The 20,090-nt window shown below is 42.1% G+C and overlaps 2 protein-coding genes across 3 annotated transcripts in view; one reads left to right on the top strand and one right to left on the bottom strand.

Annotated features, from left to right (window-relative positions):
* Positions 1–20,090, top strand: part of LOC106867337 (acetyl-coenzyme A transporter 1-like) — a 91,493-nt gene that overhangs the window by 3,260 nt on the left and 68,143 nt on the right. Inside the window, exon 2 of one of the 2 annotated variants that reach the window (XM_089364262.1) lies at positions 14,207–14,449. The exons of the other annotated variant lie outside the window; for it this stretch is intronic. Within the exon in view, the coding sequence (XP_089220388.1) occupies positions 14,444–14,449 (6 nt within the window). The 5' untranslated portion in view covers positions 14,207–14,443. The remainder of the gene's footprint in view (positions 1–14,206; positions 14,450–20,090) is intronic. 2 annotated transcript variants of the gene reach the window in all.
* LOC106870911 (retrovirus-related Pol polyprotein from transposon 412) lies at positions 2,288–4,300 on the bottom strand. Its single transcript, XM_014917144.1, has 2 exons — positions 4,205–4,300; positions 2,288–3,088 (listed from the first exon to the last, which is right to left on the bottom strand). The coding sequence occupies exons 1-2, from the start codon at positions 4,298–4,300 to the stop codon at positions 2,288–2,290; spliced, it is 897 nt and encodes a 298-aa protein (XP_014772630.1).

Here is a 20,090-nt window from a genome sequence, read left to right as displayed (position 1 = left end):
AGGCTATTTATAGGTACAAGGAGGCTCCAGAGACCATCAGAAAAACACTCTCTCACGTGACCTTATTAGTGGCTACGGTTGGTCGGTTTGCGTCCTGGCGCGAATGGACTGGAGGCAAATGCCGCGAAAATAAAAGTCAGTCAGTTGATGACACAGCAAGGCGGGAAAGAGTTGTTCCCTGCTACGCTCGCATTTGTAAATAAATAACCGTGAGAGAGGTGGTTTCACTACATTAGCCTCGCACCAGTCGGTTTGTCGAAGACAAACAGACGAAACAGGAAATAATTGTAGTGAAAAAACTGAAAAAATGGTTGGTCCTATACTGGCATTTAGTCACCATTTAAGTGAAGCTGTGTGAACAGAATCACTTTGGGCTGTATGTTAGCATCACGTTGGGCTGCGCATGGGATCACGTCGGGGTCACCAGTTTGTAGAACGACCGTGCGAACCAAAGGAGAAATGGTGACGAATGGAAAACAGGCTCCTTGTAACGCGTCGCACGGTCGACACAAAATATATGAGATATGTTATAATACAATAACATAGAGAATTCGCATGTGAAATGCAAAGGAATGCCAGTAAGGAAGAGATAGAGACGCAACCGGTAAAGATGAATAACAGTAAGATTTATTGGAGCATTAAACTGTATGTCTGTGTGTGAGTGTGAATTTGACATAATGAAAGACAATATAAGACAGGCCGTCATGTAAACAAAAGAGTGTGTATACAAATATATGTATGTGAATGCAAGAGATACAGAGTATAGAAAGAGTCTGTAACACGGATAAGAATATACCAGTTCTTAGAAAGTCTGTATATAAGAGGTTAAGGTTGTGGCAGAGCTAAGTCATCAGAAAAACACTCTCTCACATGACCTTATTAGTGGCTACGGTTGGTCGGTTTGCATCCTGGCGTGAACGAACTGGAGGCAAATGCCGCGAAAATAAAAGTCAGTCAGGTGATGACACAGCAAGGCGGGAAAGAGTCGTTCCCTTCTACGCTCGCATTTGTAAATAAATAACCGTGAGAGAGGTGGTTTCACTACAAAGTGAACAAATGCGATAGGCATGTGGATGCCTTTGAGTAAACAAATAAATGACATCGATTCAAAGTTAAAATAATTTATTTACTGTACTTGCATTTGCCTTTGGTATACAATATTCTTCACTACTTGTAATTGTTGACAACTGCTACATGTTGCTAGTAATAGAAACAGGGCACATCTGTGGAGGTGATATGTCAGAACTGAATATGTTTGTGTGTGTGTGTGCATCGTTCATCTGAGAAAGTTAGTCTGTCATGAACCTTCGTTCAAACATTTCTCTCGTTCTCTGCTTGTCTGCGTCCACAGCCTTTCTGTTTGCGCCCTAGGCCTTTCTGTCTGTCTCTCTGTTGACCACGGTATTTTATAACCGCTGTGGCAGCTAGAAGGACAGACATACTGCAGCAGAGATTGTGCCTAAATAGGTCAGCTCCTGTCCATTTGAACTTCACCTGACATGGCTGAGGTCGTAGGTCAAAGGAGATGATTTATAATTTTTTTGACAGGACAAAACCTTTTTACGTGCCTGTTGATTGTGGTGGTTTGGACGAACAAAAATCCTTAGATTCGGTTTTGAATCTAAACTTGGAGAAGGAAGTGTTAATTTTTACACTACCTCCCTTCTAGTGAGAAAGCCACAGAGATCGAACGATATTGGAAATGTTATTTTGTGTGTAATGCAGAAAAAATTTACAGTGTAACAGATAAATGAATATATGTCAAAAACATGGGAAATAAAAGTATAAAAATATGAAGCAAAAAAGATTCACTGTTGGTGTGTGTAATATGGTAGGCAATACATATATGTGCCCAGGCAGAAACATGTTGGCATGTTGAAAGAGATGTGCGTCTATTGATTACTTGACCCACTAGAGGTCTAATAGAGGCAAGATGTCTTTCAGTGGTGCAAAAGATCCAGTGATAACACACATGAGAATGTGAGTGTTGCAAGTGTGTGTAAGCATACAGGGAGCAAAACATTTAAAAGAAGGCAAAACATTTTTAAAAGAAAGCAAAACGTATGTGCATGCAAGGAATTGACAGAAAAATGAAAAATGTTTGTAAAATGTTCAATCAATGTTTTGCGTAGATGTAAAAAAATTTTTTTTTTTTATGCAAAATGTTCATTGATTTCTTTTGGTTTGTATGCGGGTGATGCAGTCATTTGGGTTTTATTTTGATGTAGGCATTTCATTTGAGAAGATGGTAGCTTAAGAGTTTGAACTTACCTGAACGACTTGCAGGTCAGTGAACTGTTCTTCCCAATTTGGTGTGCCAGGGTTGTGCAGAATCTGAGGTGTTTACTGGAGTTGTTGAGTCCATTTGAGGAACAGAAGGAACTGAAGGCAAGACCTCCTTGATGTAGGCTTTTTTTAAACGATCAACTGATACAGTATTTCGTTTACCTCCAATATCAAGAACGAAATACTTTGGTTCTTTTTTAAGCACTTTGTAGGGCCCGGAATATGGTGGCTGAAGTTGAGATGGTGTCCCATCGTTTCTCACGAAAACATGAATCCAAGTATTGATGTCCTTTGGGACCTGTGAAGCGACGTTCTGTTGTCTGGGGGCTGCAGGGGACAAATTTGACATGGCTGTCCGTAATCGGTGCACATATTTGGCTGGGTCAGGAAGGTCTTGTGGTGAAACAGGTTCGATCATCTGCTCAGGTAAGGTGAGTGCTGTGCCATAGACTAGTTCAGCTGGAGTATGTCCAACTTCCTTCTTAATCGTAGATTGAATACCAAGGAGGATGAGAGGGAGATGTTCCAACGAGTTAGAACAGTCTGAATATGCTTTTATAGCTGCCTTGAGTTGGTGGTGAAAGCTTTCGACCATGCCATTTGCTGCAGGTTGGTAAGCTGTAGTGCGGGTGTGTTTACATCCAAGGAGACAAGTCAGCTCAGTGAAGAGGTAGGAATCAAACTGACGTCCTCTGTCGGTGGTGATAGTTGTGGGTGTGCCAAAATGCAAAACCCATTGGGATATCAGCGTTTTGGCAACCGTTTCTGCCGAAGTATTAGATAAGGGCCAAGCTTCAGGCCACTGCGAAAAATGATCCACACAGGTGAGCAGATGTGTACAAGTCTGTGAAGGTGGTAGGGGTCCCACGATGTCAATGTGTACATGCTGAAATTGTGCATCGGGTTGTGAAAAGGAACCAATTGGTGATTTTATGTGTCGGTGGATTTTCGCTTTTTGGTACGCAACACAGCACTTAGTCTATTCTCTGATATCCTTGTTACCTCTGCCAAGGAAGGAGGTTATGTTTTTATTGGAGTTGGTTTGTCCGTCTGTGTGCAAAATAACTCAAAAAGTTGTGAACGGTATTTGATGAAACTTGCAGGAAAAGTTGGTAATGACACAAGGAACAGATGATGAAATTTTGGTAGTGATCCGGGAATGTTTATGGATTCTTGAAGGATTTTTCATTTGTTATATTTACTTTACATTAAGTATTACAATGTTACATTCTTTGATTATCTCCCTTGAAAATACGTTCATCATTTCCACGTAACCTTTGGTGATGTTGCTGTTTCCGAAGTTTATTTTCGTTTCTCTATTAGTAATTTTACTCGTGTATCTATCTTAAAAGTCTTGACTATTGAGATCGACTCAAAAAGCTCAGGCTTTGCTCCCTCCACCGCCGCTGTGAGCTCTGTATCATCTGTATGATGTGGAAAATATTCCATTAACATTGCCCATCTTTAAAATTCATCCGAGGCTTGGCCCCCGTGACATCCGTCCACTACAGAAATGTCCGTGTCGTATCACAACACTATGACAGAACTATTTCACCTCAATTGGCCCTGCTCTCTTCAACATCGTGCCAGACAAACATAAAGGAGAAAAGTGACTTCACAGCATTCAAAAGATTCCTAGATGATTACCTCCAACAAATACCAGATAAACCACTCACACCCAGACATGTCTCTGAAAACAATAGCCCTCTGCTTGAATGGGCTACGGTTCCCTAGAGCTGACTGTGTATCTCCTCCAGGTGGTGCTATTAGATTAGACATGGCCTGAGTCATCTTTGGCCGAAGCATAACAAAGTAATCTAATCTATGCTGTAACCTTTTAATCAAAGGATGACAACATGGGTAGAGGCTGATATCTTAACATTTCTGATGGTCTTAAGTGTAAAGTATTTTTTTCTGCCTGCCAGTAAGAATTTTTGCTGCCATTGTTGACTTTGTTATAGTTATTATCGCTGTTATTCCGTGAAGGATTGCCATTACTGAACTGTTGAACCATATTTTTTCCTGGTTTTATTTTAAAATTTTATTGTCAAAAAAAAACGGTGAATAGTCTTTTTAGATTATTCTGTGCCCTTCCCCCTGACGGGGGTGGGATTTGAAACATCTTAGTCCTCTTTTAGAGGAGAACATTATTTTCCCAGCTTGAAAAATATTTTTTCATAGGTTTCCCCGTTTGTGTGGGAAAAATACTATTATGTCTATTGAAATTATTTCGCAAAAGGAGTCACTCATTGAGAGTGAAAACATGATGAGCTGTTTAAAAGAATGAAGCAGGAGGGTCGTGATGTAAAAATATCACCCTCAGCTTCGATTATTAATACGGAGAAACAGACCGTGATATTTAAACATTTCGAAAAAGATACCATCGAAAAATGCCTGTCCCCGATTTGGAGAGACATAGTTTATATCGCTAGGAGACGGGCATATGGATTAGTAGAGGTTCGTTTCTCAGCGGAAGAGGTGGCCCATGATACAAGTATCATGCTCTTCCCCACAATATTGGCTGGGAAGAAGCATCAACATTCTTATACAGGGGACACAAGAAGACCTTCAGGATCTTCCCGAAAGGGTGCTCGTGGGCGAGAATGTGGCCCTTAAGGTACAGGTCGAGGACAGAAAGCTCGCCTGTTACGCCTGCGGCAAAAAAGGCCACATTCAAGTGGATTGTCCGGAGGTAAAGAAAAGAAGAGAAGCAGCACAGACACCAGGCCCTTCAGAACCCCACCTCCAAAAAGAAACCCCATCCTCACAAATTCATCGACCCCGACACTAACAAAAAATCCCACTCTCTCTGTTTCGGTGCCTACCCCACAACAAACTGGAAAAATTACCCAGTCCCCACATGCACAAGCCCCCACACTACCACCCACCCCATCCCTGTGAAAATTGTGGCACCACCTGAACCCAATATAACACCCCCAGAAAACAGCATGGCGACATCAGAGGGGGAGTTTAGAACTGTGGAAAACAATAGGAAAAAAAGAACACATGAACTATCCCCGTCCACATCCCCTACAAAAAATAAAAACAACACAGACAAGACACCACAGACACCCAAAAAATCCCGCCTAGCTGACCCAGAAAAAAAAGAAGGAAAAAAGGGGAAAAAAATTATTATGATGATGACATGAAAAGCGAACTTGTGTTGATCGAATTCGATACGAGAGACTCCTATATCAGGGGCGTAGTGTTGCCACACCACACTACAAGACTTTATAAACAACTGGAGGGACATAAGGAAAGATGTGCCTGGATTGGTGAAGAAACATTCAGGCAGCTGAAGGCTTGGCACCCGAAATCAATCCGAAAATTGGACAAGTTGCCAAAATACTTAGAGAAGGAGGAAAGGGGAGGGGCCGACGAGTGCATGGTGAGATCGGCGCCAACCTCTCCAGTAAAACGTAAGTAGAACCATTTCTTCTTTCAAATGGCCTCTCTTAACATTGGATGTTTAAATGTGCGTGGTCTGTGTTCAAAGTGGAAGCAGGCATGTTTCCTCGACAACCTCAGATCGCACGATACACATGTGACGGTTGCTACAGAGACCAAGCTGGACAGTCTACAGACCTTCTCGCCTCTCCTGAATGGCTATGACAAAATCATGTCTCCTGGCCAGACCGGGGGACGAGGGGGTGTAGTGGTACTGATCCGCAATGGCTTGGCTCTGCAGACAAGTACAGTCTATGTGGACCCTGAAGGTAGGCTGGTCGTCCTTGATGTGACATACAGCAGTAAGGCCTTCAGGCTGATCGGACTCTACGCACCATGCGCTAGAGGTTTCCAAACTGACTTTTATCGGCGCCTAGAGGGCTTTCTCGTGACGTCGAAGACATTAGTGGTGTTAGGGGACTTCAACGCTATTGTTGACGCTCGTATCGATAGCGTCGGCTCGATTGATAGAAAAGTGAACTCACACCTCGTCGATCTGCTTAAGCGATTTCAACTGGCAGACCGTTACAGGCTTGAACATCTGAACATGCCAGAGTGGACCTGGATGAGTGGCGACGGAAGGTTCAAGTCTTACCTAGACAGGATAGTAATAAGAATTATAGATAAGCCTAGTTTTACTTGTCCACAACTTGTCCAAGTGTGCTACACTGACCATAGAATGGATAAGTGTAGGTTGGACGTAGATAGTACAACTAGTAGAGGACCCGGCTACTGGAAGCTGAACAAGACTATTTTGACTTGTGAGGCATACCGTAGTCGGATTAGGGAGTTAGTACAGAGGGCGTTAACCGGTACCGTGGTTAACAACCGGTGGTGGTTCGCCCTCAAAAGAGCCATTTGTTTCAAGTCCATAAGGTTTAGCAAACAGCTAAGACTAGATAGGACTGGCGTAGAAGGGCAGCTAGTGAAGAACTCAGAAGAGGCGCTGAGGTTGGGCTCTGCATCCCACATTCTGGCAGTGAGAACGGCATTGGACCGTCACCTCAAAACCAAACATGAGGGGTGTAGAGTACGGGCTAAAGAGAGAGCATTGGGCCGTGAGGGAATTAACGTTGCCGGATGGGCCCGCACGGTAGAAACCCAGCGTGGCAACGGCGTCACAGTAAGGTCTCTTGTTATCGAAAAAGGACGCATGGTCAAAGAACAGGACGAGATGTACGAAGCGCTTCACGAACACTTTGCCAAGTTGTTCGGGAGGAGTGGGACCCTGGATCATGGTGAGGCCCTTAGGGACTTCCTGTCTGGCAGCCCACATCACTCGGCAAGGAAGGCTGAGTGTTGTGAAGGGCCAATCACAGCCGAGGAGGTGATCAAGGTGCTGGGCGAATGCCCTGGGGACAAGTCGCCGGGTCTCGATGGTCTGCCCTATGAATTTTATAAAAGTATGCCAGACTTGTTCGGGCACCAACTGGCCTGTGTTTACGCTAACTGGCAGCAGAATGGGAGAATTCCCAAGTCTGCGAGCCTGGGGGCAGTGACGTTGATCAGAAAGAACCCGAGCAAGGGAGACGAGATAGGGAACTTTAGGCCCATAACTCTGTTAGACACAGAGTTAAAGATTTTGGCCAAGGTGCTAGCGAAAAGGTTGGCGCGGGTCGTGGGCGAACTTGTTGGGGAAGCACAAACTTGTGCTATCCCGGGCAGGTCGATCCATGACAAACTCCACTTTATACGCTACTCCTTAGAGAGGGTAAGGAAACTTTATGGCTTAACAGGAGGGGCACTGGTGCATTTAGACCAGTGTAAGGCGTTTGATAGGGTCGACCATCGGTAGTTGGCGGCGGTCCTCTAGAAGGCTGGCCTAGGCCCGACCTTCCGCAGTTGGATTGCTGCTTTGTACAGAGACATCGAGTCTGTCGTCAAGGTGAACGGGTTCTTTTCGGAACCGTTCAGGATCGAACGTTCAGTTCGTCAGGGGTGTCCCCTATCCCCGCTTCTGTATGTGTTGGCTCTGGAGCCATTACTGCAGAAGTTGGAGGCACTAGGGGGCGCTCTGCTTGATCTATGGTGTGGAAGGAGAGCTACAGCGTACGCGGATGACATCTCCATCATCGTGGCGGATGAAGGCCAGATTCCAGTGGTGGAAAAGGCCATCAAAAGTTACGAGGCGGTGGCAGGAGCAAAGGTCAACAAGGACAAGTCGGTCAGTTTGCAACTCAGCACCTGGAGGATCAAGCCGATGGCGTCCAATAACGTTGTGGGGCGTTGGACGCAAGGTCCTGTTAAGTTGCTCGGAGTCTGGATAGGTCCAGACCTCCAGATAGAGAAAAATTGGAGCGAGGTGGCCAGCAAGGTGACTGCTCTAACCCAGACCTGGTCTGGACGGGCATTATCCTTGCTAGGAAGGGCGGAGGTGGTGCAGATGTTTATAGCATCAGTAATTACCTACCGCCTGACCATGGTGCCTTGCCCCGATTTGTGGATGAACAAGTTGGAGAGAATCCTTTTCCGCTTTTTGTGGAAAGGAGGAAAACCACTTGTAAAGCGCTCTGTCTGCTGCCAGAAACCGCTAAAGGGTGGGCTAGGGATGCCTTGGCTGAGATGCGAAAATTCGCGTTAAGGTTGAGGCACCTCTGGCTTTACCTGGATGGAAAACAAGTGTGGTCACCACACGTTCGTTTCTTCCTCCCCCAGTTAGTGTCCTTAACGGACATTGGTACATGGATTAAGCAGAGACCTAAGCTGGGAGACTGGCATTTGGAGTACCGCCCAGCGCTCCAGCTACTCTCTTGAGCGGGCAATGCCGGCAGCAGGAGTTCCACTGCGGACTTTTATAGTGGGTTAGTGGGATCTATGCCAGAAGATGCCTTGGGGGACACCCTAGGCTACAATGAAAGTCAGTTGGTCAGCCTGTTTAGGAGAACATTCGGGCCGGGGTATCTGGATAATTACCAGAAATCCCTGGCTTGGCAATGTTTCCGAGCGGCGTTACCTGTTCGTGAGAAGTTGTCAAGGCACGGAAGTGCTGTCTGAAACGCAATGATCCTTGTGTCTAATTTTTACACTAATTTTTAATCATATTATTTTTGTAAAGAAAAACGTTTAAGTTACTCCCCCTTATGTTTGTCTGTCCTTGTTCATCCCCTCTTTTTAATGCCTTCATGGCAAATCGCTAATGAAATAAAGTAGCTTGCATACCAACCACATGGTTCCGGGTTCAGTCCCACTGCGTGGCACCTTGGGCAAGTGTCTTCTACTATAGCCTCGGGGCCGACCAATGCCTTGTGAGTGGATTTGGTAGACAGAAACTGAAAGAAGCCCGTCATATATATGTATATATATATATATATATATATATATATATATATACAAATAAAATATATATATACCCTCATAAAAACAACATAGGTAACTTAAAATTCTTTAAAAACAATATTAATAACCATGAGGATAATAATAAGGATAATAAAATCTGGCTCATAATCCCATTTGGGAGAAATATCAGGAGTAATCTGATAGCTAAGTTTAGAGAAGTGATAGGTAGACACTTCCCAAGGAGCTAGGAGCTCACACTATGGTAAGATTATAAACACACATATAATCAGATTTGGATTTTCAAATACTAGGAACATAGCACAGATAATAGCAGCACATAACCTTAAAATACTTAAGTCTAGAGAAACAGGTAGGAATGAGAATTTGAATAATAAAATAAATGGCAGTAATAATAATAATAATAATAGTAATAATAATAATAATAATGAGAATGATAACAATGATGGTAATAATAATAATAATGATAATAATGGTGATAATGGTAATAATAATAATAATAATAATAATAATAATAATGGAGGTTCATTTATTAATAATAGGAGTAAGAACATAATCACAGTAAAAGAGGTAAACCCTCGGAGAATAAAATTTGAAGGACCTAATGCGAAAGTCAAAAATATAATATATCAATGCAAAGTAAAGACTCAAACAGGTACCATGACATACTTGGGATGCACTTCAGGACAGGTATGTCGTAGAATTTCTAACCATTTCTCATGCTTTAGAGATAGGAAGAAAATGGCTAGCACTAGTCTTAGCAAATACATCTGGGGTCTTAAGGAAAGTAATAAACAGTATTCATTAGAATGGTCTATAATAGATCAATGGTCTATAATAGATCAATGCCATATGAGAGAGGAAGAAAATATTGTTCGCTCTGTACCGTGGAACTATACCACATACTCTTCTCTAAGGATAAATTGATTAATAAAGTAAAGAATAATGCTCTGAAATGTACGCATATCATAAGAAGTACATTTTGTTGGTATAAATGATCTTAAGATGTGATGAAGTACAGCATGATGTCTCATGTATGTTTGTGTATGTGCAATTATGCATATATGGATGAGTGCATATAAGTGTGTGTGTGTGTATATATGAAAGATATGCATATATATGTACATATATATGTGTGTGTAAGTGTGTGTGTGTATGTATATATATATATATATATATGTGTGTGTGTGTGTATGTGTATATGTATGTATATGTACATGTATATATATGTGTATGTGTGTTGTATTTGTGTGTATGTGTATGTGTGTATATATATATATATATATATATATATATATATATATATATATATATATATATATATATATCATCATCATCATCATCATCGTTTAACGTCCGCTTTCCATGCTAGCATGGGTTGGACGATTTGACTGAGGACTGGTGAAACCGGATGGCAACACCAGGCTCCAGTCTGATTTGGCAGAGTTTCTACAGCTGGATGCCCTTCCTAACGCCAACCACTCAGAGAGTGTAGTGGGTGCTTTTACGTGTCACCCGCACGAAAACGGCCACGCTCGAAATGGTGTCTTTTATGTGCCACCCGCACAAGCCAGTCCAGGGGCACTGGCAACGATCTCGCTCGAAAATCCTACAGGAGCCAGTCAGGCGGTACTGGCAACGGCCACGCTCAAAATGGTGCATCTCATGTGCCACCCGCACAAGAACCAGTCCAGGGGCACTGGCAACGATCTTACTTGGCTTGCCGGGTCTTCTCACGCACAGCCCATTTCCAAAGGTCTCGGTCCGTAGTCATCGCCTCGGTGAGGCCCAATGTACGAAGGTCTTGCCTCACCACCTCAGCCCAGGTCTTCCTGGGCCTACCTCTTCCACGGGTTCCCTCAACTGTTAGGGTGTGGCACTTTTTCACGCAGCTATCCTCATCCATTCTCACCACATGTCCATACCAGCGCAATCGTCTCTCTTGCACGCCACAACTGATGCTTCTAATGTTCAGCTTTTCTCTCAAGATACTTACACTCTGACGGGTATTCACATTGACATTACACATCCAACGGAGCATACTGGCTTCATTCCTTGCGAGCTTACGTATGTCCTCAGCAGTTACAGCCCATGTTTCACTGCCATGTAGCATGGTTGTTCGTACGCATGCGTCATACAGTCTGCCTTTTACTCTGAGTGAGAGTCCCTTTGTCGCCAGCAGGGGTAAGAGCTCTCTAAACTTTGCCCAGGCTATTCTTATTCTAGCAGCTACACTTTCAGCGCACCCACCCCCACTACTAACTTGGTCGCCCAGATAGCGGAAGCTATCGACTACCTCTAGTTTTTCACCCTGGAATGAGATAGAAGTTGTTTCCTGTTTGTTTGCAGTCTTTATTGCACCTGAACATCTGTCACAAACAAAAACTAACTTGCTGGTTAACCTGCCTTTGATGTTTGCTGCACCTCTTATGTGTCCATAGCTTGCACCGGGTACATCTTATAGAGTTACTACCTACTCCTTTTCTACATACTGAGCAGGGCCATCTACCTGAAGGGGTTTGTGTTTTATCTACCTTCCTACTTATTAGGATTTTGGTTTTAGCTAGGTTGACTCTAAGGCCCTTCAATTCTAGACCTTGCTTCCACACCTGAAACTTCTCCTCTAGTTCTGATAGTGACTCCGCAATTAGGGCAAGGTCATCAGCATAGAGGAGCTCCCAGGGGCAACCTGTCTTGAACTCCTCTGTGATTGCCTGGAGGACTATGGTAAATAATAGGGGGCTGAGGACGGAACCTTGGTGGACCCCTACCTCTACCCGGAATTCATTGCTGTACTCATTTCCAACCCTCACCTTACTGGCAGCATCTCTGTACATGGCTCGCACAGCTCTCACTAGCCATTCTTCTATCCCAAGTTTCCTCATTGACCACCAGATAAGGGATCGGGGGACCCTGTCAAAGGCTTTCTCCATGTCAACGAAAGCCAGGTACAGAGGTTTATCCTTAGCTAGGTATTTCTCTTGCAACTGTCTCACTAGAAATAAGGCATCAGTAGTGCTTTTACCTGGCACGAACCCAAACTGCATCTCATCTAAATTGATTCGCTCCCTAATTAGTTGGGCTATGACCCTCTCTGTAACTTTCATAACCTGATCTAACAGCTTGATGCCTCTGTAATTATTTGTATCTAAAGCGTCCCCTTTACCTTTGTAGCAGTTGACTATGATGCTGCTACACCAGTCATAGGGTATGACTCCTTCATGTATCACCTGGTTCGTAATACGGGTGACTAGGCTATAGCCAACACTGCCAGATATTTTGAGCATCTCTGCAGTGATTCCTGATGGGCCGGGGGCTTTCCCGGTCTTCATACTCTTAATTGCTTTATCTACCCTGGTACTATCAACTCGGATAGCTGGTCCCTCTATTGGGTCGACATAAGGCAGGCTCTCTTTCTCCCATTCATTCTCTTTATTAAGCAATCTATCGTAGTGGCATCTCCAGACCTCTTTCTTTGCATCCTCATTTAATGCAAGCGTACCATCATCCATGCGAACACATTTCTCTCCTACAACATCACTATTCTCTCTCCTACACTGTCTTGCAACACGAAATACCTCGAGTCTTTGGTCCTCACGGCGCAGAACATTGGCAAATCTTTCCTTATCTGCTTCCCCTCTGGCTAAATAAACCTGTCGCCTAGCCTCCCTTCTGGCACATTGGTACAATTCCCTGCTACCACCGTTCTTCCAGTCCTTCCAAGCTTGTTTCTTTTGTCTAATAGCCCTGTCTACCTCCTTGTTCCACCACCACGTTACTCTGGGTTGGGAGGGGACCTTACACCACCCACAAATCTGGTCGGTGACTTTCAACAGGTTGTCCCGCAGAAATCTCCAATTGTCTTCCACGTTGTATGATGCTATATCCCCTTCTATTTCGTTAAATGCTTCAAGTAACTTGTCTCTAAGTCTCTGTCCGTTTGCAGGGTCTTTAAGCTTCCACACCCTTCTTCTCCAAGCCTGTCTAATTCTGGGCACCCATTTTGCCTTGATCCCAAAGTCGCTAACTACTAATCTATGTTGTGGGGTACATTCTTCGCCAGGGTAGGTTTTGGCATTTATAAGCCGCCCTCTTTCCCTATTTCTGGCGAGGATATATATATATATATATACATATATATATATATATATATATATATATATATATATATATATATATATATATATATATGTATGTATATGTGTATACATATATGTATGTATATATGTGTGTGTGTATGTATATATGGATAAGTATACGGGTAAAGTGTATGTATGCATATGTATACGGGTAAAGGAACGGGTAATATAGTATAGTAAAGAGAAATAAACAAAATAATTAATTAATCTAGTGGAAATCCACAGGAGAGCAATAAAAATAGAAAATTAAGGAGTTATCTCCCCTATAATAACAAAGATGAAATCTAACGAGATTCTAAGGATTTAATAATAGTTATGTATGTGTTTTTTCGTGTTTTGTTCGAATGGTAACCACTCCTGAAGAAGTACCAAATGTCTAAATCCAATGGACCAGTCACTGGATAAGTTTGGCACAGAAATGTTAATATAGAGTGGTGAATAAATCGATATATCGAATTTGAAGTCTCTGTCTCTTTTGAATATGAAAATTTAAAAGTTAAAAACCTTATAATATATATATATATATATATATATATATATATATATAAATAATAATAATAATAATATTAGGGACAAAATCCAAAATTACAGGTAAAAACTCAATTAAAATCAATTTATGAAAAATTAAAATTAAATTGAGCTTTATAGATTAAAATATATATAAAATATATAGTTTTAGGGAAAGGAACCAAGTTTCAAGAACTCATCTATCTTTGTATCTATCTCCCCCTCTCATTCTTCCTTCTACTGTTCTTCGCCTCTCCCCGTCACTACTATATCTCTCTCTCTCTCTCTCTCTCTCTCTCTCTCTCTATCTCTCATTGCTCACTTATATTCTACTTATTCCCCTTTTCTCCCTCTACCACTCTTTCTCCCTACCCCTCACTGGTCACATGTGTCCAGCTACTAATTCTTTTCATTCTTGGTCTCCCCAAGCTCGCACGTACATTTTCGTCCTTCCAGTTTGTGCTTCACAGCGTTCAATATACACATACATTTCCACGTCTGGCTGTATAGCCTTTTTTGTTTGTTTATTTCAGCGTTTCGTTCTCCTGTCTGGTTTTCCGTCCGCCACTATCCTCCATGGAACAAATTTAATTTGTGTCCGTGAGAAGAGCCATTTTAACAATGCTTCCTACCCTAACTCTTTGAAACGCCAGTGTTATAATGGTGGCAGCTGATGAAGGAAATGTTCTCTATGTGGCCTGTGTGTTTTTTGTACCTTGTTTATCATTTTGGCCATGTACCCAGATCTGTATCTATATATATACATGTAGATGAAGGTATGTATATATATACGCATATACTCATATATTATTTATATATAAATATGTATATACAAATATATATATATATATATATATATATATATATACACAAATATATATATATATATATAAATATATATATACATATATATATATATAAATATATATATATACAAATATATATATATTTGTGTGTGTATATATATATATATATATATATATATATATATATTTGTATATATATATATGATGCATGTGTACGAACAGCCATGCTACATGGCAGTGAAACAAGGGCAGTGACTGCTGAGGACATGCATAAGCTCGCAAGAGGTGAAGCCAGTATTCTCCGATGGATGAGTAATGTCAGTGTGTAAGTATCTTGAGCGAAAAGTTGAACCTAAGAAGCGTCAGTTGTGGTGTGCGAAAGAGACGATTGCACTGGTATGGACATGTGGCGAGAATGGATGAGGATAGCTGTGTGAAAAAGTGCCACACCCTAACGATTGAGGGAACCCGTGGAAGAGGCAGGCCCAAGAAGACCTGGGATGAGGTGGTGTGGCACGACCATTGAACATTAGGCCTCACCGAGGCAATGACTTCTGAACGAGACCTTTGGAAATATGCTGTGCGTGAGAAGACCCGGCAAGCCAAGTTAGACCAAAATACAAGGCTTCTGTGAGGGATGTAGCCAGCCCACTTATGCGTAACATTCTTTCTTTGGGCACTAAACTCCGCTTGCGAAGACTTGTTGAGGCAAGTGAAATCGAAATCGAACTAAATTTGTAGACTGGCACCCATGCCAACGTCTCTTCATTGAACTCGGCTTGCAAAGACCTGTTGTGGCAAGCGAAAGCGAAATCGTGATGGCACCTGTACCAGTAAATCACTAAGAGCACCGTCCGAGCGTGATCGTTGCCAGAGCACCAGCTGTCTGGCTTCCGTGCCAGTGGCATGTAAATAGCCCCATTTGAGCGTGACCGTTACCAACATCGCCTTCCTGGTACTTGTGCCAGTGGCACGTGAAAAGACATTCGAGCGAGTTCATTGCCAGTACCGCTGGACTGGCCCCTGTGCAGGTGGCACGTAAAATACACGATTTCGAGCGTGGCCATTGCCAGTAGCCCCTGAGTGGCCTTCGTGCTGGTGGCACGTAAAAGCACCCACTACACTCTCGGAGTGGTTGGCGTTTGGAAGGGCATCCAGCTGTAGAAACTCTGCCAAATCGGATTGGAGCCTGGTGTAGCAATCTGTTTCACCAGTCATCAGTCAAATCGTCCAACCCATGCTAACATGGAAAGCGGACGTTAAATGATGATGATGATGATGATATATATATCAATATATATACAAATATATATATACAAATATATATATACAAATATATATATATACAAATATATCATCATCATAATTATCATCGTTTAACGTCTGCTTTCCATGCTTGCATGGGTTGGACGATTTGACTGAGGACTGGTGAACCAGATGGCTACATCAGGCTCCAATCTGATTTGGCAGAGTTTCTACAGCTGGATGCCCTTCCTAACGCCAACCACTCCGAGAGTGTAGTGGGTGCTTTTACGTGCCACCGGCCCAAAGGCCAGTCAGGAGGTATATATACAAATATATATATATATATATATACAAATATATTAGTTTATGTATATATTAATATTATCTCAGTTTAAAAACACCTTGACAATATAAATATGTTAATAGTTACCTTGGGTAGCAAAATCACACAAAAAAACCAGGATATCACACCCGTTTTATAGGTAGAGATACCAAGTTAAAGTGATGCATTTTGAGTAGACATGCATAATAACAATAAATGGAGCAAAACGCATATAAATAAAAGTTCCTTTAATTCCTACATATGTTTCAAAATATATGTGTACTTTACTCCAAAGAAGTAAGAGCTGCTGGAATTCCGCATATATTCATCGTCAGGGAACCAACATATAGAAGCAAGACAAATGCGAAATGATGAGGTAACTTACGAGTTATAATATTACATGGCCAAGTAATTGACCGTTAGAAGTAAGAACGCTTGTTTACATAGAATTATAAAGGGAGGGGGCTGTAAATGCTATACTAAAGGTTTAAATTAAATGATTAAAATGGGGGAGAGGAGAGCAAAATAGATCACAGTAAAGTAAACTAAAGTCGTAAGCTAAATGCTAATTCAAAAGTGGAGGAAGGGAGAGAATCAAGAGAGTTCATCAAATATAAAAAAATATTTTCTCCTTAAGGAAAAAAATAATAGCATACTAATATAAAGCGAAGACAGTAAATATAAAAAATAAATACAGCATCATAGCCAAGTAATATATTATATTATTATACGGATATTAACGCAAGTTAATGGTAAAACAAGGTACAGGATATTTAGTTGAGAAATAATAATAATAATAATAATGATGTACACGCTTACAAGGAGAAGATCAAAATATTTAGTTGAAGTTACCAAAGGTACGAACAACAACCAATGTGGCATTACTAGGAAGAATTTACTTAACTAACTATAGAAAGGGAAAATAAAGAACAAGTGGTGATGGAGGTAAAAATAGATATTGTTTAAGATTATATTAAAAATATTAAGATTAATAACATACTGATTTGAAGCGAAGAATGTAAACATGATAAATGAAACATCATTACCTTGTAATATATTAATATATGGATGTTAACACAAATCAATGGAAGAACAAGGTACATATTTTGTTGAGAAATAATAACAACAAAATACATGCTTACAAGGAGAAGATCGTGTATATTAAGACAAAGTAACTAGTGGTACAAGGCAACTCAAGTAGCATTACTGGGAAGGAAATTACTTGATCAACTATAGAAGGGGAAAATAAAAGACAAGTGGCGGTGGATGCAGAAGTAGATATCATTCAGAGGACATTTGGTATAAAAAAATTTTAAAAATTATATATATATAAAAATAATAATACTTAAAACCTAAACTAGTTGGAAGGATGGAATCAATGATAATAAATGGCCATGCTCAAAATGGTGTATTTTACGTGCCACCTGCACAGGAGCCAGTCCAGTGACACTGGCAACGATCTCGCTCGAATGTCTTTACGCGTGCCACAGGCACAAATGCCAGGAAGGCGACTCTGGGCACAGGTGCCATCACGATTTCGCTTTCGCTTGCCCCAACAGGTCTTCGCAAGCCGAGTTATATGTCCAATGAAGGAGACGACATTGGCATAGGTGCCAGTCGTCGAATTTAGTTTGATTTCGATTTCACTTGCCTCAACAGGTCTTCACAAGCGGAGTTTAGTGTCCACTGACAGAAAGGTACGCATAAGTGGGCTGGTTACACCCCTGGCAGAGATCTTGGATTTAGATCTCACTTGGCTTGCTGGGTCTTCTCACGCACAGCATATTTCCAAAGGTCTCGGTCAGAAGTAATCGCCTCGGTGAGGCCCAATGTTCGAAGGTCGTGCCTCACCACTTCATCCCAGGTCTTCCTGGGCCTGCCTCTTCCACAGGTTCCCTCAACTGCTAGGGTGTGGCACTTTTTCACACAGCTATCCTCATCCATTCTCGCCACATGACCATACCAGCGCGATCGTCTTTCTTGCACACCACAACTGATGCTTCTTAGGTTCAACTTTTCTCTCAAGGTACTTACACTCTGTCTAGTATGCACACTGACATTACACATCCATCAGAGCATACTAGCTTCATTCCTTGCGAGCCTACGCATCTCTTCAACAGTCACGGCCCATGTTTCACTCTCATGAAGCATGACTGTTCATACACATGCGGCATACAGTCTGCCTTTTACTTTGAGAGAGAGGCCCTTTGTCGCCAACAGAGGTAAGAGCTCTCTGAACTTTGCCCAGGCTATTCTTATTCTAGCAGCTACACTTTCAGCGCACCCTCCCCCACTACTAACTTCGTCACCAAAATAGCGGAAGCTATCAACCACTTCTGGAATGTGGCAGAAGTTGTTTTCTGCACATTCACAGTGTTTATAGCTCCTGAACATCTGCTACAAATGAAAACTAACTTCCTACTAAGTCCGAATAATTCTCAGAAGATTACATGTCATGTGTCTACTAAGACCAAATATTTCTGAGAATTATTCGGTTTTAGTAAACACCTGACATGTGATCTTCTAGCACATTAGCAGTCCAACTAGTGACCTCCTTTATATATATTTTTATATATTCTTATATATACATATATATGTATATATATATATGTATATATATATATATGTATATATATATATATGTATATATATATATATGTATATATATATATATGTATATATATATATATATATATATATATATATATATATATATGTGTGTGTGTGTGTGTGTGTGTGTGTGTGTGAGACAGCTGCAGGAGAAATACCTAGCTAAGGATAAACCTCTGTACCCGGCTTTCGTTGACATGGAGAAAGCCTTTGACAGGGTCCCCCGATCCCTTATCTGGTGGTCAATGAGGAAACTTGGGATAGAAGAATGGTTAGTGAGAGCTGTGCGAGCCATGTACAGAGATGCTGCCAGTAAGGTGAGGGTTGGAAATGAGTACAGCAATGAATTCCAGGTAGAGGTAGGGGTCCACCAAGGTTCCGTCCTCAGCCCCCTCTTATTTATCATAGTCCTCCAGGCAATCACAGAGGAGTTCAAGACAGGTTGCCCCTGGGAGCTCCTCTATGCTGATGACCTTGCCCTAATTGCGGAGTCACTATCAGAACTAGAGGAGAAGTTTCAAGTGTGGAAGCAAGGTCTAGAATTGAAGGGCCTTAGAGTCAACCTAGCTAAAACCAAAATCCTAATAAGTAGGAAGGTAGATAAAACACAAACCCCTTCAGGTAGATGGCCCTGCTCAGTATGTAGAAAAGGAGTAGGTAGTAACTCTATAAGATGTACCCGGTGCAAGCTATGGACACATAAGAGGTGCAGCAACATCAAAGGCAGGTTAACTAGGAAGTTAGTTTTTGTTTGTGGCAGATGTTCAGGTGCAATAAAGACTGTAAACAAACAGGAAACAACTTCTATCTCATTCCAGGGTGAAAAACTAGAGGTATTTGATAGCTTCCGCTATCTGGGCGACCAAGTTAGTAGTGGGGGTGGGTGCGCTGAAAGTGTAGCTGCTAGAATAAGAATAGCCTGGGCAAAGTTTAGAGAGCTCTTACCCCTGCTGGCGACAAAGGGACTCTCACTCAGAGTAAAAGGCAGACTGTATGATGCATGCGTACGAACAGCCATGCTACATGGCAGTGAAACATGGGCTGTAACTGCTGAGGACATACGTAAGCTCGCAAGGAATGAAGCCAGTATGCTCCGTTGGATGTGTAATGTCAATGTGAATACCCGTCAGAGTGTAAGTATCCTGAGAGAAAAGCTGAACATTAGAAGCATCAGTTGTGGTGTGCAAGAGAGACGATGGCGCTGGTATGGACATGTGGTGAGAATGGATGAGGATAGCTGCGTGAAAAAGTGCCACACCCTAACAGTTGAGGGAACCCGTGGAAGAGGTAGGCCCAGGAAGACCTGGGCTGAGGTGGTGAGGCAAGACCCTCGTACATTGGGCCTCACCGAGGCGATGACTACTGACCGAGACCTTTGGAAATGTGCAGTGCGTGAGAAGACCCGGCAAGCCAAGTAAGATCGTTGCCAGTGCC

This window comes from Octopus bimaculoides, chromosome 16, assembly GCF_046866305.1.
Source record: "Octopus bimaculoides isolate indiv1 chromosome 16, ASM4686630v1, whole genome shotgun sequence".
Taxonomy (NCBI): domain Eukaryota; kingdom Metazoa; phylum Mollusca; class Cephalopoda; order Octopoda; family Octopodidae; genus Octopus; species Octopus bimaculoides.
Note: the sequence above shows the minus strand (reverse complement) of the source record. Positions and strands in the feature narration are given on the sequence as shown.

Bases quoted from the DNA above. Each gene is read 5' to 3' on its own strand.
- LOC106870911 (XM_014917144.1), bottom strand. From the start codon at position 4,300: ATGGTTCAACAGTTCAGTAATGGCAATCCTTCACGGAATAACAGCGAT. The intron at 3,089-4,204 runs GCAGAAAAAAAT...CATTTTTCGCAG, and splicing joins GCAAAAATTCTTACTGGCAG to TGGCCTGAAGCTTGGCCCTT.